At 40.8% G+C, this 24,879-nt stretch overlaps 1 protein-coding gene across 2 annotated transcripts in view; it reads left to right on the top strand.

Annotated features, from left to right (window-relative positions):
• SOBP (sine oculis binding protein homolog) overlaps positions 1 to 24,879 on the top strand; it is a 159,832-nt gene that overhangs the window by 34,579 nt on the left and 100,374 nt on the right. For both annotated transcript variants that reach the window (XM_059700797.1, XM_059700798.1), the window contains exon 4: positions 7,727 to 7,878. In XM_059700797.1, the coding sequence (XP_059556780.1) occupies positions 7,727 to 7,878 (152 nt within the window). The remainder of the gene's footprint in view (positions 1 to 7,726; positions 7,879 to 24,879) is intronic.

Below are 24,879 nucleotides of genomic sequence, written 5' to 3'. Positions count from 1 at the left end.
GTTCTTCTTTTCATTTTCACTGTTACTCTATAGTTTTGGAACTCATCCCCTTTCCTCTCAATCATCCATCCATCCATCCATCCACCTAACCACCCACCCACCCATTCATCTGTCCTTTTATTCATTCACCCAGCATAGTTTAAGCCCTGCTATGTGGTAGGCACTGAACACACAAAGGTGAATGATCATGGAGCATGCTCTCATGTTGCTTACTGAGGCTTCCAGATATGGAACAAGATTCCAGTCTTTCCAAATTCTGACACACCCTCCCGGAGTAACATTTATGATCCTGTTATGTCCTACTGAGAAATATTCTGGAGCTCTGTATTAACTGTGGAATAAAGATGAGCTCCTCCTGCCCCATAGCAGAATGCCATTCAAGCGACTCCTTGTTCAGGCCCCTCTGGCCCCAATCTAATCTCCTACTTTTGCCTTCTCACAATTTTGGTCAACTGCATGACTTCAGGAATCCTCCCCATCCTTGAGCCTGTCTGCCACTCCTTGATTCCTGCTGTTTCTTCTCTTGAACTTTCTCCCTCTCCAAATCCATCAAGACATAACTCTGTGGGCTCTCACAGGTTTCTGAACCTCTTTTTTCTATCTGTGACACACTCCCCTATATGTTCTCTCTATCTGTTTTCTATCTGTTCTCCTAGCCATGTCCTATTCAAGTCAGCATTCTTGATCAGTTTCCTAGTGCAGGGACCTGCATGTAAATGTTTAGTTCATTCTGCAGCCATATCTTTTACATATATCAACTATACTAATAATAGCCTAGGTGCGTCACGCCCTCACATCATCACAAGATGGCCATCACAAGATGGCTGCGCACACAGTGGAGGTGGGGCCCAGCGGCCGCTCCATGCGGTGAGGCCTGGGGGTCCCATGGCTCTGTGCGGTGCAGAGTAGGCTGGTCCCGGCGTCTCTGCCACCTTGTGTGGAGGAAGCAAGTCCTGGTGGAAGAGGCGGGTCATGGCAGGGGAGGGCAGTTGTGGGCGATCAGGCTGGCAGGGCAGCAGTTAGGGGGCGAACAGGCAGGCAGGCAGGCAGGCAGGTGAGCAGTTATGAGCCAGTGGTCCCAGATTGTGAGAGGGATATCCTACTGCTGGTTTAGGCCCGATCCCACAGGGGTCGGGCCTAAACCGGCAGTCAGACATCCCCTGAGGGGTCCCAGATTGGAGAGGGTGCAGGCTGGGCTGAGGGGCGCCCCCCCTCCCATGCACAAATTTTGTGCACCAGGCCTCTAGTACATAAATAAATAATTAAAAATTGCCAGAAGAATTTCATTAGAAAATTGAAAATTAATTTAAAATGTTATTGTTTTTTTTCTGTCATTTTGTGTAATATGTGCTCATTTCTGTAACTTACTGGAACTAATTTTAATTTATGTATAGAGATTTAGATTTTATTTTTGTGTTAGATACTACTCTAGTTAGAGGGGTGCAGACTATTTAAATGTTTGAAATCACTTCAAATAATTCCATTTCGTAAAGAAAAATAGGGATAATTTTAGGTACTACAAAGAATGATAGTTGTATGAACCGTTATCATTTAATTGCATCTATCCTTTTAATTAACAACAAGTGCAATAAAATTTTATTAATTTGGACGCTATTATTTGGCAAATTTTGAAAGTTAAGGTGGCAGACATTTTCAGTTGTTACTAGATACTTTTTAAAAGAGCAAACTTCCCAGGCACTTAGAAAGATCCACCCATGTGTGGATAGTTGATGTAATAATTACAAAGAATTCCCATCTATTAATTACAGAATATTTGGCAGTACTGTGATATATTTGGCAACACCTTGTCAACTATTAATTCAAGTTAAGAAATTTTTTTAAAGAATGGCTGTAAGTGAAGCTTTTAATAAATCAAATGGCTTTACTCTTAAATAGTTTGAGTTAGTGAAATTTAAGGAATTACTGGGTTCTTTGTATTCAAAGATAGTGGTTCTAGAGATGCCATCCATGGGCGGGAATGTAATTGAAGTGACTGGTGCCCATCCAAATACATATAGCTGACACCTACCCTTTTCTTATGTGTCTAATTGCCAGTAGTTCTAAAGAAGGCTCATTTACATGTAGAATGTTCCTACTTTCTCTCATTTGATCCTCACCACAGCTATACTTAGGGTAAGCACTACTATCCCCTTAGTGACTTGCTCAGGTCACACAACTGGGAGGGGCAGTTTAATACTTTACTAATGGCCTCTGTCTCTATCTCTCTGCACTCCACCACACTGTCTTTCAAATATTAATAGTGACTCAGGTTTGCAAAGCAGTGTTTATCTGTTACCTCACTTGCTTAAAAAAGTTACTCCCTTGAGACTGTAGTAAGTGGATCTGCCTGTTGCTTTTCTTTTCTAGCGATCCCTAGCTATATGCCATTTCTTCCACCTCCTTCAACTTCTACTGTGGTTTATATTCACATCTATAAGGGTCTCTGAAAATATTTCACGTTGTGCCACAGTATGATTGCACCATATTTTCTTCTGTCCACTCTGCCCTCAGCTTGTTATACCTGTGGATCCAGGGCGAGACATAGCAAAGTAATGACCAGAGGTGTCTTGTGCCCTAGTCTCTTCCATCTCTGCCTTCCACGTTTCTCATTAGAAGCCTATACTCAGCCCTTCTCCCCATTCTCTGTGAAAGCCTTCAGAAAGAAAGCATAAATGATTGCTGAAAAATGTTTATTAAACCTTCTTGCTTTCAGGGAATTTGTGTTTTAATGGGATATAAGGCATATTTAGTCAAATAAAGTCTTCTCTAATGGTAGAATTTAATTTTAGTGAGCAGTTGAGGGATAATTTTTGAAGCTAAGATATTCTTATTGGGATCTTTGAAATTATAAATGTAAGTGATTACTCACTTGACCCGCAAAGTCAGTCTCATCCATGTCCTACTGTTGGACCCCTCCTTACAACAGAGAAAATTGGGCAAGTCTATTGCTTGCTTGTGGGTAGAATGACTGCATCCTGCGATCCAGGTATTCTTGGCTCTTTCTCATCATTGAATGCTTAAGTGGAACTTGCTGGTGAGCATTCAGATAGAATGTTTGCAGCAAGTTCAAGTCCCACAGTCATAAAGGCTTGCACTGCAGGCCTTTACCTTGGTTTGTTTGTTTGTTTGTTTGTTTTGTTTTAAAGTCAGTCGACAAATATTGAGTAACATTTCAGCTGTCTTCTCAAAGACATTTTGACCCTTTTGGTTCCATTTTCTTTGTCTGTTAGTGTGTCCTGGAACAGTGTCCTGTGTAAGTAGCAGAACCTATGACAGCTTTCTATCCTTTCTGTAGAAGGAAGTCTGTGTGGATGGTGTGCAACCACCATGCTTAGAAAGGCTGTGTGCTTTAAGGTATAGTGGTCAAGAGCTTGGGCTTGGCCACAGGTGGCCTGGTCTTCATCTAGGCTTTGGTATGTACTGGCTGTGTTATCTGGAGCTAATTACTTCTAAACCTCACTTTCCCCGTCTGCACAGTGGGGATAATGTTAGTACCTGCCTGGGGGTGGTGGTTGTGATTAAGATTAAATGATGGATTTAAAGAATTTTGCACTGTGCCTGGCACCTACTAAATACTGAATAAGGCTAGCTATGATTATTTTTTTTGGCTCAGTGGTTCAAATTTTCTTTGGGTATCCTTAAATGTTCATGTTTAGAACACAGGAAATTGTACAGAAGCATCTATAGGACTCTGTGGAAACTTATAAATTGGACTTCCCTAGAGTTTTTGAAATTGAATTATTCCAAAAAAGGGCTGAAAAGCAGCAAACTTTAACCCTAGTTTCCTGCCTTCCAGACCACATCTTCATTTTGTGCTTAAATATAGCTGCTCCAAGAAATAGTTTGACAGAGTACCACCTGTGCCATAGCTCTTGTTCATGGTATGGAGAACTCACAGGAGTCACTTCAGACTAACTTTTAACTTGCTTCAAATATGATTCAAGTCTTGAAATGATTATCTGGACATGTACATTCTAGGAATTATTGGAGGAGAAAAACATCACTAGCAAATATTTTCAGATTTCCCCCTCAGTCTTGGATTCCCATGAAAACTACAAAGGGATGATAAATCTACAGTTTAATCACTTGGGGTCCATTAAGGCCCTCCTGCTTGTCTTTGAGCTCTGGTCAGGTAAGCTAATATGCAAATTCATAGCCAATTCAAATGCCCTGAGAATGCCACTGGCCAATGGCCAGCCTTATTTTTAATAGTCACCAAATAGTGCAATTCTCTAACAACTTCAGCAAGGCATTCCAGAAATGCTTGACATCATACTTCTCTGCACTGTGATAAACAAACACAATTTTGATTTCATCTCAGAGTAATTAATCTGAATTTCTCCTTCTGGGATGTAAAATAAAATATTCTATTTTCTATAGTTCTTTGAACATTAGATTGGAAAGAAAATGCCCTAAACATTTTGTTTAATTAAATCCTAAAGAGGTGGTACAAACTTCATGATTAATTGAAACATGCATATTTCGACTGATGCATATTTATGTGACATTATCATATGAAAATTTTTATCATGTTATACAAACTATTCACTTTGGGAATGTGATATAATGCTATAAATATTTTGCTTTTGTTGTTGCATTGTTCATTATGAAAAATACATAGGCTAATGGCAGTAAGGAAAAATATGTTACATGAGTCTTCTTTGAGGTAATCTCAAAAGTCTCAAAGTCTCACAGACCTTGAGTCTAAACATAAGACAGCAAATTGGGTTTTCCCTAGTTTGAAGAAATATGTTTTAAATAAAGAAATTTGAAGCAGATCAAGTTAGAAAAGTTGAAGTGCTGGGGCCTTCTATTTTGCCAACATGAAGCATATACATAAGTCCCAGGGTTCAGCACTAAAGAAAATGTCACTTTTCTAGGGGCGCAGCCATACTGCTTAAGATGGGATACCATCTCATGTCTGGTGGCAGAATCTTGGGCTATGTTTTAGCTGAGAAAATTAACGTATATAATTGCAGATCTTTCTTAGTTTCCTAAATATACTATTAATAAAAATGACCTCTGTAAGACTAGAATACCTAAGACATGTAAAAATGTTTCTTGAACTTGTGGAATAATCCACTTATCAGACTCTTCTTTGGAGCATTAGCTATTGATAATAGTTTGATGACAGAAAAAGAGAAATCTCATGGAAGTTTTCCAAAGTGTTTCCCTTTATGAAGCGGAGTTTTATGAAAAACGGATGGGAATACTGAATTATTTAACAAGACAGATGCTAACCATTTCCAATTTCCAGATACACAATTATTTTTGTTTCATCTTCCCGTGTTGTTACTTCATAGGGCAAATTATTTATAAAAATAATCTGCTTTAAAGTTCTACTTTTTGTCCATTTGTTAGGCCTATTGTTTGTAAGAAAGTATCCTTGCCTCCCTTAAAAAATGAAAAATGGTCTGACTGGTGTTGATGGGTGAAGCATGAGGAAGACCCACCAGCAGCCTTTTTGTCCCAAGTGCCGTTTCTCTGGGCAGGCCGAGCACCGCCCCTGCTGCAGCTTTGTGCTCGGTTCTTTGCCATCTCAGTTTTAGATCATTTAAATGGAAGAAACAATGAGGGGAACCCAACGTATGTCCTAAAGTTCCTTCTTGAATGCTGAGGCCACATAATTTCTCGCGTAAAGTATGTTTCCTTACAGATTTCACCAGAATCAAGTTTATTGCCGTTGGATCATTTGTGAGAGCTCTGCTGTATCATCTTCTTTTTCAGGAATTTAAGATTATAAAGCAGCTAATTGCTTGGGAAAAATCAGAAACTATTAGTGCTAGTGAGTTTAGTAATGACAGATGATTATTTAAAAGGTATAACATTTCTAATCTAACTTAAAAACCCTTCCGTACTATAAGGTAAATTATGGAGTTTTGTTAATTCTTCATACATGTACAATGTCTATAGACAGATGCCATATTAGAGATGATATAAAACACAAAACTTTCTTTGAATAGAACAAATGATTAAATACAGTAATTGTATGATATTTGAACTCATGTTGACTCCATTTAAAGAAACTTACGTTATCGAAAATGTTTGATTAGCATCAAAGGTCATTGTTACACTGTCTCATTTATAATAGTTTATAATAAATCACAATATGTAATTGTAAAATAAAATGATGATTAAAATGACAATATTCTATTAAAGTAAATAAAATGCTGCACGTGGTTCTGAGTGGTGATCCTCAGGGAAAAAGCCGTATCCCCGCACTTCAAATTAGTTTGCTTCTAATTTTGCAGGCTGATGACCACACTGCCTCAAACCCAATCTTTTCCCTGGAAATGGAATGATTGCATGACAGGTTCTATGAACCATGAATATGTCAACAGCTCATGGACCAGGCCTTGCTTAGCAATTAGTCTTTGGGGGATTTTACTCAGAATCAGACAACACTATACCAGGGCTTGCTGGGGATTTTGTGATTACCATTCATGTCTGGAGCATGAGTCTGGGTTAGTACAAAAAAAAAAAAAAATCCATAAAGGACGAAGAGATGTGGCTAATAGTCGCAACCAGTCAGACACACTTTATCATTTGGGAGGACCAAGGAAACTCGAGATATAGCCAGAGCACATAGGAGATAGCAAGGGAATATTTCTTAGACCTGTACTTAAGGTCTACGTTTAGTCCCCCACAAAAGTTTCCCAGACTTCAGTCATTTGAATATCACCATTGCATGTTTGTCTTAACATCTTGCTACCTGCACTGTAATTACTATTACATTTCATTTATTGGCTCACTTTAAAAGTCTTTATTTGTTTTGAGCAGTAGTATTTGTGATCTCATGGACTTGTACTACTTAAATTTGTTTTCTTTTCTTACAAAGGAAAAGAAATACAGCATTTTAAATATTGAAAATATTTGCATATCACCTAACATCATTCTGAGCATCCCCATGACGTGGGCGACAGGTCCTCCTGGAGCTGTGAGGACCACCCATCTGGCTAAGAGTGATCTGGGCAGCCGTGTGACCTCAGAGCTCATGGCTGACACCCCAGGACTATTCCTCCATCCAGGAACCATGAATCACACACATCTCATGGAGAAGAATTTCAATTAGGCCTGTACCTGTCTGGGACCCCATGTGGGAAGGCTGCATCACAGGAGACCACCGAGTGAGCCAGGCCACTGCCTTTGTATCAGCAGAATCTGGCCACTCAATCTCTCCGTTGTTGACTAACCATATCATTTGGGAATCATTATATTGCAAAAGTAAACAACACTCCATATGTAACATGTAATAGGGAACATGCCAAGATTAGTCCTGGCTCCTGACTGTCAAGGTTCACATTAGGTCATCACATATGTGGGTGTGCTGTCCTCCCCCATTTGTAGATCCTGTAGGCTGTCAGCTGCACCTTTGAACAAATGGGCCATTCTACAAGCTTCATTAGTACTGAGCCTGGTATAACCAGGCAGAATAAGCATTTTTACCAGGCTAAGCAGCCCTGGGAACTCTCATGGCTCTGTCGTCATGCTCTGGTTTTTAAGTAAATGATGTCTTTGGAAACTTAAAAGCCAACAGAAAAAAAGGAAAAAGAAAAAAGAGCACTGAGCCCTCCCCACAAGAGCTGGCCATTCTCCTAGGTCAGACCATGGTGAGGTGCGGAGATTGAAATCAGACCCCGGGTAGCTCTTTCAGGTTCAGGGTGTGACTAAGTTTGAAGGGATGTTTGCTTCTGATATGAACATTTTTCTTATACTTTTATTATAGAAGATGATGTGTCAAATGTACAAATAATGTGTGCCTGGTGCCAGAAAGTGGGGATCAAGCGCTATTCCCTGAGTATGGGAAGTGAGGTGAAAAGCTTCTGCAGCGAGAAGTGCTTTGCGGCCTGCCGACGAGCCTACTTCAAGAGAAACAAGGTAAGAGCACGTAGAGAGGCGGCCCCGCAGGCCTCCCCAGCCCACGTGCGCATGTGCCTCTTAGCCTCTAGCTGCAAACACTGCGCACCTTTTATTCTTTCTGTTTTTTTTTTTTTTCTGTTCTCTTTCTCTGTCATACTTAACCTTTTGGAATAAGGGATCCCCTCTAATGTATATAATAACCTGTTCTTCAGTTTCTCTGGTCTTGGTGTTTGAATTCTGAGAGGGTGAATGAATCTGATGAGGACACGGAGATCACAGCTGGTACCCTAAAGTGACAGGGACTCCCCAGCAGGAGAACACGCAGACTAGAATCTGGCAAGATAAGTGGTAGAGATTCCTGAGGAACTAGCCACAGGCCATGCATGGCCAGGAAGCTTTAGTGCACTCAGTTTAAGACTTGCTCCCAATGGGACTATTGCTCTGGCTCTTTCCAAAATCCGATCCACAAATTCTAACCAAGAAACATGTCAAGTCTCTCTTGATACCTTATATTAAAGTTGATTGATATTGAGAAAAGGTGAAAAAATGAATACATGAACCAGCATTGCTCACATAGCCAAGCATTGTGAGAGGCATGGTGGGCGAAACAGGAACGGCCGTAGTCATTCATATATATATATATATATATATATTTATTTCTGTTTTTTTTTGTTTGTTTGTTTTAAGACATCTCAGATTTGAAAATGTCATTTTAAAGAATAGTATTAGCCACCACTAACGGGAAATGGAATGCATGATGGTTTTACAATCCCCCACACACATACACACACACTGCTAATTTCTTAATCTTTAAAGAACTTCTATAGCATTTTGCCACCAATTACTGAAGTAAATTGCTAGTTCTTGATTATTTCCATTGATTTGTAAAGCTTCCTTAATTCATAAAACTGTCTACACTTTGCTGAGCATTTCCATTTCCATAATACAAGAAAGAGCAAAACCTATCCTTTCTTGAAGCAAATAATTGTTATTTTTAAGTCTGATATTTGCAATCCTGAAATGCTCATCTCGGGTTCATTGCACTACAAGAAGCACTGTTGCAGCAAATTATCTCCTGCAAATTTGGGTCACATCATTCTGCCAAAAAACATAACGCTGAAAGAATTAGGCTGCAGAATTCAGTAGGGTGGAATTTAGTAGCAGTCTCTAAGAATTAGGCTCATAATCTTCACTGGAACAGGAAGGCAAGTAAAGAAACTGCAATTCTTTTGGGATAGTCACCAGTCAAGTTCACTTTCCCTTGGGGGGGGGGGTGGGGGGGGGGTGGCGGGAAGCAGGGAAGCTTCAGAAGAGGGTGGTTAGAGCAGTGCATGGAGACATGGTTTGCTTTAATATACGGGGATTAAATGATCTCTGAGACCCTGGGGCCCCCCTTTTGCATGCTGAACACTGGGGTAACAATCACAGGAATGGCCCCAGAGCTTTTGTCTTTAAAGCCCTACTTACCACAACAAAATACTTTGCATTCCACCCTAGAAGATGGCTAGAGAACAGTTTTTGTTGTTGTTGTTTTGTCTTTCTATCATTCTGAAAGGTTATGGGTCTGAATCTTGATAGACTGCCTGTAGTGAATAAAATCCAGCAAGATGAATTTGTTACAATCCTGGTGATACTTGTTATACTTCGTAAAGTGGTTTCACTTTAGTAAGCCTTTGAAGGAAGGCACCTGACCCAATTGGAAAACAACCTAGAATAATCTACCTATATCTATATATCTCTCTATATAATTATATATATATATATTTATATACATATATAAAAAATATATATTTTCTACATGTCTAAATATATCTATATAAAATACCATATATAATAATACCATATATAAATTTACATCACTATAAGTCATATGTAATATTACATCATTATAAAGTTTAAGGTCAAACTTCCATAGCATACAGTTTTGAAAACTGGGTAACTGGGGCCAAGCTAAGAATTAGCATGTGGAATACTTCTCCGTCAGCTGAAGAAGCAGCATTCCTTTCCCCTTTTTGCAGGGTTATTGGGTAGGTCTTTGAATAGCCTGCAAAACCTGGGCATCACAGTGGCTTGAAGTTTGCCGGCTGATCCCAGCAGCCCATTAGTGTACATACTATGCCTGTCTTCTCTGCAATCTTCATGCTTATTTATATCAAAAGCTCTGCCACACTATATACGTTCTCGTTTTTCAAATAGAGAAATAAACTGGTCACATCACTTGCTGGGTTCTTTTTTTTATTTTATTTTAAGAGTGTTATCTCTGTAACAATATCCTATTGTATTACAATAAACATGTACAGCTGCTGCATTTCTGTGAACTGATAGGATTTTGTGGTCATTTCATTTAGGGCTTGGGTTTCTTAATGGATTGTATTAGATACCAGTCTCCATCCTGCCATTTCTAAGAACTGCTATAATCAGCCCCAGGGTGTTCCCCACTGAAGACAATAGCAAATAGCTACTTCTCTTGTATCATTTAACAAAGTCTTTGGTCCTCATTATTAAAATTGCGGACTTTCTTAATCTTAGAAAAAGGGCAAAAATTCTCCCATTCCTACATAAAAGATTTTCTGGCTAAATTCTACACTTTTAAATATTGAGAAGTGGATGGAAAACAGTGAATAATGTGTGTGCAGAACAGAATTTTGCCTTAGGTATGATGTCGATTTAAAAAAAAAACATGTAAAATTAACTATGCTGTAAATTATGCTTTATAATGACAGCCCGCTTCTTAGTGGATAGCATGCTGGGATCTAAAAATGGTCTCTAAGTTGAACCCAAATTGCATGCATAACTTCACAAAGGAAAATCCTTGTGAAAAAGGTAGCTAATTAGGAGCAGGATTCAGCTGACCTCTGTTTTGTGTCTGTGCAACACCTGCATTTGTGAATGTAAATTGGACAGCTGTGCCCGTGTTGTCCCTGCTGTCCTCTTCACAAATGCTTGGGATAGAAGCAGGGGCTGATTTTCTTCTAAAAACAAGGACAAAAATAGCCCAACTCTCAAAATGAAGGCCCCCTGAAAATTGACTCTTTAAATTTCACTTGCTTCTCGAACCTTCCTTCTCTTTGATGGAGTAGTTTAAGAATGCCACATTCTCTCTCTTACAAACGCTGGCACTGTGAAGTAAGGTGGGATGGATTGAAATCAATGTAACCCTTTATGGCATGTAGATTATATTTTTAAACCAAATTAATTTTATATGAAGAGTTGTTTGGATTGCAACAAGCATGTAGGCTATCTTCAGAATGCTTCTGCTAGGAGAGTGCTGTGAATCACAGCTATATTCATTTCAATAACCCAACTACTAGCTTATACACTTTAGGATGTCAGCTCCAAGTCGTGTACAGTGTTAATTAATAATTGTATTTTGTGGAGTTCTTATCCCCAACAGGCTCACTTGCTGCCTCAAATGTTTTTGAAGCCGTGGGTATGAAAAATACTTTTGTAGTCTGTGGGCATTGGCTGAACAATGGGATGTCAGTCTCATTACTAGATGCACTGGAGACTTGTCATGGAACTAATAGCTCACTCTTTCCCCAGCCCCTTTTTGAGCCACGAGTAGAGAAGGAATTGAAAACATTTCTAGCCTAGTGATCCAGCGAGGAGCTGGCAAGTTGCAGGGAGTTGGTAGTTTTGCAAGAGATGCTGGAGTGTGTAGTCCCAACTAATGGCAGTTTTACTTTCTACCATAACGCACACTTAAAAATACCTTTACTAAGGGAGTAATGTCGTGTAACCATTATCCCTTGAAGAGTGAGAGTAACAAACAGGACTACAAATAGTAATCATTTCTAAATATCCTGTGGTTTTTTTTTCCCTTCTGCATGGGAAATATCCTGTCATCTGAATCAAGCAGGAATCAAAACTCAAGGCAGATGGTTCGTGCAGGCAACCTCAAGGGCGATTGTTTTCTGTCCTGGTTCAAATCTCAAGTCTATAGCATTCTTTTTTAAAAATATATATTTTTATTGATTTCAGAGGGAGAGAGATAGAATCATTGATTGGCTGCCTCCTGCCCGCCCCACCCTAGGGATTAAGCCCAAATCCTGGGCATGTGCCCTTGGCTGGAATTGAACCTGGGACCCTTTAGTCTGCAGGCCGACGCTATATCCACTGAGCCAAACCGCCTAGGGCAGTGGTTGGCAAACCTCGGCCCATGTGCCACATGCGGCTCTTTGGCCCCTTGAGTATGGTATGGCTCTTCCACAAAATACCACGTGCGGGCACGCACGTACAGTGCTATTGAAACTTCATGGCCCATGTGCAGAAGTTGGTTTTTGGAAAGGAGATAGACGAAACAAGTATACAAGATGAATGTGGATGGGAGAGTTGGAAGGGGTCGACCTCAGCGAACATACCTCAATCAGATTGAGGACGTTTTTAGCAAAGGCCAGCTTAGGAATACCCTAATTAAGTTAATAACAATGTACCTACCTATATAGTTTAAGTTTAAAATATTTGGCTCTCAAAAGAAATTTCAATCGTACTGTTGATATTTGGCTCTGTTGACTAATGAGTTTGCCGACCACTGGCCTAGGGCTATAGCATTCTTTATGGATTAGAGGCATTGATATTTCAGTCATAGACACAAATTCCCAAGAACACTAAAATTTTGCTCCCTTCTTCTAGTTTTTATATAATTTGAGACAAGAATACATAGAAATATTTCTTCAATATCATAAAGTTGCTGTTCCCCCAACAAATTGTAGGGGGAAGAAACCTATGCGGATAAGAGAGAAGGATAAGGATGAATTAAAAATAAAAAGATTATATAAACAAACAACATTTGCAGATGATGTCATTAAGATCTCCTGACAATCAAGATAATAATATTCAGTGAGGGGAGTATTGTATAATAAGCATTTCTTTTACTTTCAAACTATATCCCTGGATACTCAGTGATCTCTTCTTAGAAGAGATCTCTTTTGGAAGAACCTGTCGCTTGTTAGCATGTATCATCGGATTAGTTGGAGTTACATTTTATTTAGACTGTTGGTCTTTTTATTAAACTTGAATATATCCTGGGAAAGATTCTCAGGTTCAGACTTAATTATAGAACCCAGTCGTACCGAAGAAATTGTAACAATTGCCCTGTTAATCTAGTGATTAACCTGTCCACTTTTTTTTCCCTTTAAACACCTGCAAGATTTAATTTGCAAAAAGGCTATCAGTCATGACGGTTTGGGGAATGACATTTAGAAATTACTTGTAACTAATGTCCCCTGACTGCCTGAAGCTCAGGCCACAGACTTGCTCCTGCCAGTTGCTTGCAAATATTCTTGACTGACAAGTAAATGTGCCCACAGAACACCAGAGCGCTTCCCCTGGATTCACCTTCTTTCTATGGGTCACCAAGGAGCCTGTGGGGTCTGTCTTTCTGCAGGATGATTGCTTTGGTTCTGCAGTGTCCTTTGGAACTGTGCCTGCATCTAGGGTGGCGTCTGCCTCCTAGACTTTAGCCTGCAGCCCAGTGGCTGAGTTCCCTGTTGGTCACAACAAACAGGGAGGCTCTGGGGAGAGAACAACAAACCCAGTGGTTTTCTCATTCTCTGGTATTTTGGAATATGATGAGCTCCTGAAAGTAAGAACCTATGAAAAAAAGCAAGAGCCGAGGAAGGGAAAGATGTTAGCCCTGTGAAACACGTTTAGGCTGGGGTTAGAGCAGGAGAATTCTGGCCAGTGAAGTAAAATGTAGCTCGGGTTAAGGCGATGCCTAGGCTCTTGAAGAAAACCAGAGAGTGCCAGGCCAAGTGGGACACCATGCCCTAGGCCAGTGACGGCGAACCTTTTGAGCTCGGCGTGTCAGCATTTTGAAAAACCCTAACTTAACTCTGGTGCCGTGTCACATATAGACATTTTTTGATATTTGCAACCATAGTAAAACAAAGACTTATATTTTTGATATTTATTTTATATATTTAAATGCCATTTAACAAAGAAAAATCAACCAAAAAAATGAGTTCGCGTGTCACCTCTGACGCGCGTGTCATAGGTTCGCCATCACTGCCCTAGGAAGTCATCGGAAGCTCTGGGGGAGACATATGTGATGGTCTTGTTTACAGAACACTGTTACGGAAAAGGTGGTTGAAGGGATACCGGGAACTCAAACACAACGGGGCTAGGGGATATATTGAAAGAAAATAGCGACTACGCCTAGTTTTTAATGGGCTACATTTGGGAGGTTGTGAGGGAAACAGAAATAATTCTAATCAATTTCCCAGAATGGATGTCAACTTCTGAACAACATCAGGCATTTTAGATTAAATATGAAGATATGATAAAATCCAAAGAGCTTCAAGTCCCAATCTTTGTTCAGTGCTACCCCCTCCCCCGCCCCCCATGGAATAGGAGGAAGAGGGGGATTTTTAATAGATCTGAATTCAGTCCCCCAAAGATCAATACACAGGGCTATTGACATATATGCTCGAATGTTAATTTTCAGACACACTCAATCTCTGGCCATCCTTCTGGTGATAGCTAATGCTCTACACTGAAATCAAGTTTTTCTCATCCGAACTGCCAGTAATTATCCAATCCATCTCAAAGGCACGCTCCCTTTTAACATTAACCACAGTGTCAGATTGCATCAGCTACATTGTGTTCTGGTGACTGCGGCTGCAGAGTGATGAATGTGTGCGCTTTGAGCTCCGAGTCCGGTTGCCTGTTTGGACAGTGGGCAGCTCAGTGAAGCAAATGGCCAGGAAGGGACCTAGTTATTTGGGACATGCATTCTCCTTATCGATCTAGTCACGTGCACTGCCTGCTTTCTCACCCTGCTGTTAACAGTGTTCAGGTTTATCTGAAGAATCAGCATTTAAAGAATTATCTAATGGGCCATTTTAATGCACTTCTCCCAGCATAAGCTATCTAAGCACAGAGTTACTCTTTGTGCCTGACTATAAAAGGAACAAGATATTACTATATTAAAATAAAGACCAGAGGAAGGAGACGTTTATAAGAGGTCTTAGTGCACTGTCCAGAGAAACCGTGAGAGAATGATTATGCATTTTCCTAGGGTTGTAGTTATACTCTGTTAATTCAAATGTTTTGTTAAAAAATGTTAACTGTCTAAATAATTGCATGCATAAGACAGGCCAGGTTTGTCTTGAGATATTTTAAGGTAGTAGTTTGAGTCCAGAATTTCTCTCATACACTTGCAATGTCTGGTCTCAAACCCTAATACTCTCAAGAGCGGCATATGCAGGAGATGCACGCTGTAGGCACACCTGTGGTTATTTTTATTTCTCCTCCATCTCGGTACCTGTGGATAGCTTTTGCTCACATAAGCAGAAGTGTGAACTGGGCAAGCCATGTGTAATTCTTTGTTCCTTGGGCTCCTTGCTCTTTGTTTATGTTATTGCAGATTAGGATGGAATAAAGAAAATCTTGTTGCGGATGGCCACTTAATTTCTGTCCCAACAGTTCAGTCTGAGAATGGTAAATTCCCTGTGTTACAGTCGTGCACACAGTGGAATCTAATGTCTACTGACAGACTGCCTTTGGAGATTACAAACATCAGTCTGTTGCATTCTCTGTAAACACAGGCTGAGGGCACTGCTATAAGCACTAGGAGGCAGATCAATGATTTAATGAATCTATAAAAAGATGCTTGAACTCTGCTGCAATTTACTGAGCACTCTAGTTAAATGAAACTCCTGTACTCTTTAACAAAGATAGAGATAATCAATGGCTGGGGAGGGAAGCCAATGTCCAGTCACAACAACCTCCCAGAATTTGTGTTGTCATTTCACTGCTGACAGAGGTTAGGCAGACTCAGGCTTTGATGTTTGAGCTGCATTCCGCCCAGAGGTGACATAATCATATAGTGTTGCTTCTGTGAGGACTATTTTTTAAAAGCAATGAAATATTATTTAAATAATATTTCTTTAAAGCAACAAGATTAAGTTTAGGAATTAAATTTATTCTAACCTGTAGTGTCTTTGTCAGGCATCCCCATGATGAAAAGTAAATAAGGGAATAAAATCCATTCATGATTAAGTCTTCAGAATGTCAAATTGCTTCGTGTTGGAGAGCCCTGATTAATCCTTCCTGGTAAAATATTCCTCATTAGTTTGCTCTGGCTAAGAGTTAACCACTCCTATTACAAATTCAGACATTAATGTATTTTCTGCTTAATTCCTCTTCTAATAGAGGAAAATATAGTTGGAAGATATTAATTTTTTACTTTCAAATGTGCTTTGGAAACGTTATACTGATTTATGAGAGAGACTGGAGACATGTAGGAGAATTGCTTCATAAATATGTTGAAATGTATTTGAAAGTATTTCACCGCTTTTGATTGTCGAAAAACTATTGCCTTGACTTTGAAATGATTTTTTCCCCCCTACAGAGTTAGAATTAAGGACATAAACCAAAGATTTTTATATCTAATTTTGGTCATATGAACTTTCTTAGTGTTTCGCTTTCTTGATTAGCTAATTAACATTGAGCGCTGGATCCGACCCCAGTAAGTGTATGTGGGAGGTTCAGTGGGTAATAGGAATTTTGAAGTCTGATAACTGTTTATCTGTTCCACGGGCCTTTTGCCAAACATTCCATGACAAAGTAGTGACTTATCTTGTAATCTGTTTTGATACAATGACTTCGTATTTTAAGATATGGTGAGCAGTTCTATGACTGCACAGCCAGCTCTGTTATAAAAATCTTTGAAGGCCCTGGCACTTTCTGTGATCATCAGTAGGATTATATGTTTACTTAGTTGGAGCAATTTAAGTTATTGGTGTCAAAGGACTTAGGGAGACAGAGACCCAGGGGTAGGTGAGATAAAGCTGGGCAAATAGTTGAAGACCAGGGGTTTTGCCCAACAGGAGGCAAGTTCCTCTGTGATGCTTTTTTGTTTGTTTTTAGCCAAGATTAAAAAAACAACAACCTTTTTATCTATCCACTTATTATTATTGTTATTATTATTTTTTATTTTTGTTAATCCTCACCCAAGGATATTTTTCCATTGACTCTTAGAGAGAGTGAGAGGGAGAGGGAGAGATAGAGAGAGAAAAACATCAATGTAAGAGAGAAACATCGATTGGTTGCCTCCTGCATGTGCCCTGACCAGGGCCAGGGATTGAGCCTGCACCCCAGATATGTGGCCTTGACCGGAATCGAACTCAGGACCCTTCAGTTCATGGGCCAATGGTCTATCCACTGAGCCAAATTGGCTAGGGCTATCCATTTATTATTTGGAAAATAAAATAAAAGACATATTGAATGCCTATATAATGTGTTATGCACTGTTTTAGGTCTGGTGGATTATGACTAAACAAAAGTCCCTGCCTTAAAAGGACTTACATTCTATTCTCTAAGGGAGATAGTAATCTATAAGTTAAAAATATGTAAATATATATCACAACTTCAGGTAGTGATTACTGCTATGAAAAAAAAGGAGGGTGGAGGGATGGATAGTGATAAGATGCTGTTATATCTGGTGGTCACAGAGATTATCTTTGAGGAGGTGACACATATGTAGGGACAAAATGAAGTCATACAGTTAGTCATTCGAAGAGCTTGTAGCAGAGTTTCAGAGAGGAGGGGAGCAAGTAAAGAGCAGAGGTCCTTAGGCAGGAATAGGCTTGCCATTTTTGTCAAGAAAGTCAGGCTGGAGTTGAACGATCAAGGTCGTTAGGCGCTTGATCACATAGGCCAGAGAGGAAATAATTTGAATTTTATTCCAAATGTGAGGGCAGCTATTGGGAAGTGTGACATATCTGATTTTCATTGTTGATTGGATCACTGTTAAGAAAGTAATACATTTAAAATTTAAGATCCTGGATGCAAAGGGGATTTGGAGAGCAACAAAGGCAACAGCATTCTCATTAAAATTGAGTGTGTCTGGCAATAGAAAACTAAAAATATAATATTCACTGAATTATTCACTAGTGGTTATGAAACGTTTCCCAGTAGCAAAAGTGTGTTGAACTAATTTAGTTAGTTTTTTTCTAAAGTGTTGGAGAAAATGAACTAAGGATGGACACAGTGATTTTACTTCTCTACAGTAGACAGAGCTTGCCCCCAACGTAGTGGGAGGGTAAGACCTCAGAGGCAAGCTCAGCCCAGAAATCAAGTCTTCAGCATCCACAGGTCTTCTCAAGCCCTATCCCTAGAAGTGGTGTGATGTTAAAGAGATGGTACTTTGAAGGGAATATCTTTGGGTAAAGGAATTATTCTGAAGTTTATTTTATTCTAAGAGTAGACTTAATTTGTTGATTACTTATAAGATGTATCAGGAATTTCTATGCAACTAACAGAAGACTCAGCTCAACTGGTTTAAATATTTAAGACATCTTTTCTTTGATGGAACTGTGAAGTCCTAAGTTAGGTATACTTCAGGTGGGTTGATCCTGCAGTGTAGTGGTCTTAGCATGGTCTCATGTCTTCCCATTTCTATATACTTCTGCAGAGAGTGTTGGCTAGCTTCCAAGGCAAGCTCCTCAGAGATCATGGGATGACTACTGCAGTGATCAAGGCTATATGCTTCTTTATGCACATCCAATAGGAGATAGAGTGACTAGCAATCCATGCAGGAATCTTGAAATTTCCACTCATTCTCTATACTTTGGTCACATACTCATGCTTGAACTGGGGATTATGACAAGAGCAATGGATTTTCTGATTAGGTTAAACCAATCAGGGTTTTCCTCTGATGTTCGGGTTGGATTCATTTTCCTCTAAAGCCTGCATGGAGCCAGAATGAAAATCTGGAAACTGTTAAGAGAGGAAGGGGTCAGAATGATAGCTGATGGCAGATGCTAGCAAATGCCCACTGGAGAGAAGGAGAGGTGATCTCCTGAGGTTATCCCATGAAGCTGAATTCTTTACACAATGAATATGTCATGCCCATCTACTCTTGTCATATGGAGGAAGGAATCTGGAATCCAAGTGTGGACTGAAAGATAAAAAGTGTGGTTCTATTCATCATAGGGCACTTAGATGAGCGACTTCTTCCATCCAGGACCAGAGGCTTTGAAAACCTGATTAGAATGTTGGCTTTCTAATTCTAAGAGAAGACTTAATTTGTTGATTACTTATAAGATGTATCAGGAATTTTTATGCAACTAACAGAAGACTCAGCTCAAACTGGTTTAAATATTTAAGGCATCTTAAATATTAGTACCAAGACCAAAGTGCTGACTTTTTCTATATTTTTTGTACTCTGTATAATATGAGATTGCTCAGAACTAAGACAACAGGATTGTGGTTAGCTATTAGATGTGCTCATTTATGAAGAGGGACAATGGTGCAGTTAAAACAGCAAGCCCAGTAAATACAGGGTGGGCACAAGTAGGATTACAGTTATTTGTATGAAAAATAATAATATAATTAATAAATAATAATCTAATCTAATAAAAGAGAAACATGCCAATTGACCATAACTTTGCTATGCCCCAAGCCACGCCCACCAGCCAATCAGAGCGAATATATGCAAATTAACCCAGCCAAGATGGCAACTGGCAGCCAAGGAGCTGGAGCAAGCAGGAGGCTTGGTTGCCTGGGTGATGGAGGAAGCCAAGCTTCCTGCCTGCCCTGGCTGGCTGTGGCCTCTGCTAAAGGCAACAAAGTTTCAATTATAGAAGACAAATCCCAGATACCTGCTTCCACCAGCCTCCACTGGGAGCTTGGGTGGCCGGGGACCATGGCCAGCCTGCAAACAGCCATCAGCCCCTCACCCAGGCTGGCCAGGCGCCCAAGCGGGACCCCCACCCTGATCCGGGACACCCTTCAGGGCAAACCAGCCAGCCCACCCATGCACCAGGCATATAATAAAAGGGTAATATGCAAATCAACCCTAACAGCAGAATGACGGGGAATGACTAGACACTATGACACACACTGACCACCAGGGGGCAGATGCTCATTGCAGGAACTTCCCCCTGGTGGTCAGTGCACTCCCACAGAGGGAACTCTGCTCAGCCACAAGCCAGGCTGATGGCTGTCAGCACAGCAGTGATAGCGGGAGCCTCTCCCGCCTCCTCAGCAGCGTTAAGGATGTCCGACTGCAGCTTAGGCCTGCTCCCCGCTGGCAAGTGGACATCCCCCGAGGGCTCCTGGGCTGCCAGAGGGATGTCTGACTGCCAGCTTATGCCTGATCCCCTGGGGAGTGGGCGTAAGCCAATAGGTGGACATCCCCCGAGGGGTCCCAGACTGCGAGAGGGCACAGGCTGGGCCCAGGGACCCCCCTGAGTGCACAAATTTTTGTGCACTGGGCCTCCATAAGCTCTGTGTTTGACATACTCACAACTGTAAACCTACTTTTGCCCTACCCTGTAGTTTCATCAGTTTAAGTGGCCTGGGAGGTGTTGGCCAAGGACCACATTGAACGTGGGGAGGCAGATGCCTGGGATGGGATGCGTGATGGGACGACACAGCTGTTAGCCATCAAGAGTTAGCCTGCCCACCCACACATTTAAGCTACTTCCTCTGTGGCTGAAATCTCTGTGTGCTAAACAGAAGGGAAAGGGGAGTGTTCAAGCAGATTGTGATTTAGTCTGAGGCTGAATGCATTAAGTGCAGATGGCCCATGGAGCAGAGACCCTGAAGGCTGCAACTTTCGCAGTTTTAATTAAGTTCAACACATATTTGTTGAACAGCCACTGTGTGCCAGGCCCTGTGCTAGTCGTATTGGATTTCATTCCAGATTTTCATTCAACAAGAACCTGTTTCCTACCCTCATGAAGCTTACAGTCCAGTGGGAGACAGTTATTTAAATAATAACACAGATATGAAATTGCCACTGTGACCAGTGCTATGGTGGCGAGGGCACAGTGCTAAGAGAGGCCCTGGCAGGGAGTTTTGACTAGTCAGGAGATCCGGAAGTTTCCCTAAGGAAGTAGTACTTGGACTGAAATAATAAGGATGCTACGTAGGTAAGGAGGAGAAGAAGGAGCTACTGGGCTGAGAACACGGCAGCATGACAGCGACTTCTGGCCCCAGTTTGCCACTTTGTTGCTGATTTCACTTTCTCTGTGAAGGAATTGAACATTACCTACAAACAAGAAGACAAACAAACAAATATTCCCTGGAATGATAAATCCCGTTTATCTATTTGTTTGTGTAGTCATTCATTCATTCTATAAACCTCTGGGGATTCATTGGCTTCTGCCTTCCCTGACTTCACTCAGCCATAGTTAGCATATTATTACTAATTTATTTCAGGGGTTGACAGTGTGTAACTCCTGGAGGCAGAAGCAGTTTATAAAAAAATAGAAATAATAAAAATAATGATAACTATAAGAGCCCAAGTATTTTTAATGATCAAATGTATCAGAAAAGCAACAATGGCAACAGAGAAAAGATCGGGTGAAAATGCACTGATGTGAGAAAGGGGATCATGTAATTACTGTCTGACCAATCTGGGTGGGTGATTGAAAATAAATGGGGTAAGTTACTTTTTGATGGGAAGAGCCACAGAAAGGGGAGATCCCATGTTCTACCTCCTGCTAGGTGTGGGGAGAGACGTGGTTTTGTTACAGAGAGAAAGAACCATAGAGCAATGTTAACATTAATGCGAGGGCACACAGGAAGTGTGGGTGATGATGAATTCCAGGAGAGAGGGCTGCTTATTGACACTCAGGTCCCCAGACTAGACGACTGTGATAAAATGGAAACAGAACAGCATGTCTGCTGGCACAGTAACACAGGACGATTCTCATGGCACAACAGTGTGCTGGGCAGGAAGGAATTCTCCTGCGTTTCTTTGTATTCTTTGTTTCAGCTTCGTATCTCATTGAGTGCCTAGGATCATGATGACAGCTCCGTAGAAATGTAGGGATAAATAAACAGGCAGGTAATTCAGATTTTATCATCCTGGGTCTTAACTGGGTGATGTGGAGGTGTGTACTTCAAATGAGAGGCATCTGCATTGCTCTTTATGATGCCAGAGGGAAGAGCTGACCCTTGCCGAGGCTAACCAGACCTGCACCTGCCTTGGATGGCTGCGTGGGGACTGCAGTGCCGTTCAGCTGGAGGCAGCAGCCCCTCTCCCATTCCAGTAACTTCTGAAAAACCTCACCGAGTGACGGTTGTTTCCAAAAGAGGCTGATTTTAAAACTGTGATGAAAATGGCTAACAGCAGGCTGAAGGTTAAAGTAAAAAACTTAAAAACCATAAAATCTGCCTGGAGGCTATTTAAGCAAACTGTTTTAGAGGCACAGATGGTTCATATACCTCTGAGCCAAAAACAAAAAAGTAAAAAGGGGACAGTAAAGCTGGCGCGATTAAGCAGACAAATATGAAAGTTTTATTAGTACTAAAAAGGCATCCTTTAGAAAAATGAAAAATCTATCTCTGGAAACTTGGAAGACCTGTTAAAAACCAGTGGGAAATGGAGAGGTCAAACAGATGACATCTTAAAGCGCAATCAAAGATAGTGAAAAATTACAATATGCCTATGTCCAGTGGAGAGGTGGGCCCTGAGGAGATCTGAAAGTGTCAGACATCAAATAATTATAAAGACTTAAATGCTTAATAATAGGGAATTATTCAATAAATCGTGGCCCTTTTTACTATGAAATACTGTGTACTCATGTAAATATGGCCTTGTGAAAATATTTAATGATGTATGAGAATGTACATATTTATGTGCTAAATACATATATATGTAAAACTAACTAAATATCTGCTCCTGTCTTAATGTAATCCATTCCAAAGATTTTAGCACTAATATTAGGAAAGAATGACTCATCAGGATAAAATGCTTGGTCAGAAGTAACATGACAATATGTATTTGTAAATAAATATTTGACCACACTCATAATTACTTCTGGTGAATAAATACATATGGATGAATATATAGAAATTACTATTTAGAATAAATATGTAGACTAAATATATAGAGATGGCACTGTTGGATCAATGCATATACAATATTTTAAAGTTTTCGTTATGAATGTCAAATTCTCATTCAGAAATGCTATCAATTTACATTCCCACAAACACAATTTGGAGAAAAGAAAGAAAGAAAGAAAGAAAGCAATGCAAGAGGAAGATGCAGTCTGTGGAGAGTGGGTGTGGCTCCCCGCCTTGTATTTTTGATGTAGAGCAGCTTTTATAGGGATTTTGATACAACGTAAATGGTGATTCGAGTCTCCAAGGAAAATCAGCTTGGAGCAAATTTGAGGAACTTAAGTGCCATAAATCAGAAGGCCCAAGGCATAGGGCGGAAATAAAGTCTGGGGTTGCTGGTAGTGTTATTAAACATGGTAAGCAGCCCCGAGAACTGGGAAATCAATGGGGTCGGAGGGCCCTCAGCCTCCTCCAGGGGTACCACTGAGTGCTCCTGCATGCAATCTCCATGAGAGTCCCTGAGCCCGCTGGGCACACTCATACCCGCACACGGACAGTCGCTGGGGTTTCGACTGGTGAGCTGCCATTATCATTTTGAGAAAAGTCAGACTCTGGAGAATAACAGAGCAGTTTGCAGGGTTGCCATTTGAGAAGCCTTCTCTGAGGAAAGAAAAACAGTACTTGTGTCTTGAATTAGCATTCAGGATAAACCTACATAAAAGTGACCAAATACAGCCATGCAGAAAGTAAGCTAAGTTGTTTGGCTTTTCAAAAACCCAAATTATTCACTTAGAGTTTGGCCGACTCCCTCCAAAAGGGACCCTGGAGGAAAATAAATAGCCCAAGGCAAGGAATAAAGCCTTGCGTGGGATTAAGAAGCTGGGTAAGGAGGGGATGCCATTCCTCAGAGTGCAGGTGAATTAACCGATACCATCCCCGGGACTTATATTAGAAATAGTGGCACGTAAGGTGCTGATTGCTTATTTGGAAGGAGACGACAGGAAGGAGGGGGAGTTTGCTGCTTTCTCTAAGTTGCTTTCATTTCAAAAACCACAGAAGATTACCTCTCCCTCCCAGCCCCCAGACACAAACCCTGCCCTACAAATACATAAATGTAAAGAGGTTACCCGACATCAGATGGAGTTTCATTCACTGAGCCGTCAGCGAGCTCACAGGGACAAAAAGTTCCGTCCTCACGCTTCCTGATACAGGCTGCCTCTCAGCATCCCCAGAGAGGGAGCTTGGTCCAGAGTGAAGGGGGCTCAATTGTGTTTCTTGACTAAAGTAAAAAAAAAAAAAAAAGTTTTGAAGGATTTGCATTAAAGAAAGCTTTAAAAAGTGGGCAAAAGTACATCAATGATCATCAGGCTTTGTCCCATCTTCACTGGAAATGTGTAGTTCATCCTTCTTTAACCTGATTTTTACAAAAGGCTGACACTGAACTTTAGGAGAATTGACAGAGAGGATTAAATGTATTTTCATTAGACTCCAGCCTATACAAATATGGGATACAAGAGCCTGAGAAGGTATGCTGCTGTTGAGGACAGAAGATCCAATAATAAAACTACAGAGTTGGGAAAGATAAATGGAATGAAAGTGTACCCTGCCTCTTAACACTCAGGGCTGACCTTTGTAGTTGGCCACCTTGGAGAAAGACGGGGTCAGACTCGTGGCAGATGGTTTAATGCCTCGTGCATATATCAATCCCCCGAGGCAGCCCTGGAAATGCAAGCAGGTTGTTAATGATCATGTGTAGCAGTTGTGAGCTGTCCCGCTCTTGCAGGAAGGTATTCAGATGCCATGCTTCAGGGTTCGAGCTGACGCGTTTCTGGTTGGGAAAGCATTTCCCCTTTGTGTTGCCCAGCACAGCCACAGCGGATGAGGCGTGCTCAGGGGAAGGGGTGGCTTAGACCATGGTGGGTGAATGGAAGGGAGAAGGTGAAGTCACACCCCAAGTGCACGATTTAGTTTCACAGCTTCTTACTTCTGGATGAAGTGGTCCCATAGAGAGTCCGTCAAGTATGAGGAATTTGCGAATCAGATGTGAAGGCAGCAGACACGAGTGCTGTAAATCTAATGGAATGTCCAACCTGATATTCAAGTCAATACTGATTTAAAAAAAGAAGCAGCCCCAATCTTATGGCCTGGTGGCACCACCTTGTACCAATAATATCTTTTTTTTCCATTTTCTTTGCCCTAAATTGTTGAATAAGTAGAAAA

Source organism: Myotis daubentonii, chromosome 6 (assembly GCF_963259705.1).
Source record: "Myotis daubentonii chromosome 6, mMyoDau2.1, whole genome shotgun sequence".
Classification (NCBI taxonomy): domain Eukaryota; kingdom Metazoa; phylum Chordata; class Mammalia; order Chiroptera; family Vespertilionidae; genus Myotis; species Myotis daubentonii.
Note: the sequence above shows the minus strand (reverse complement) of the source record. Positions and strands in the feature narration are given on the sequence as shown.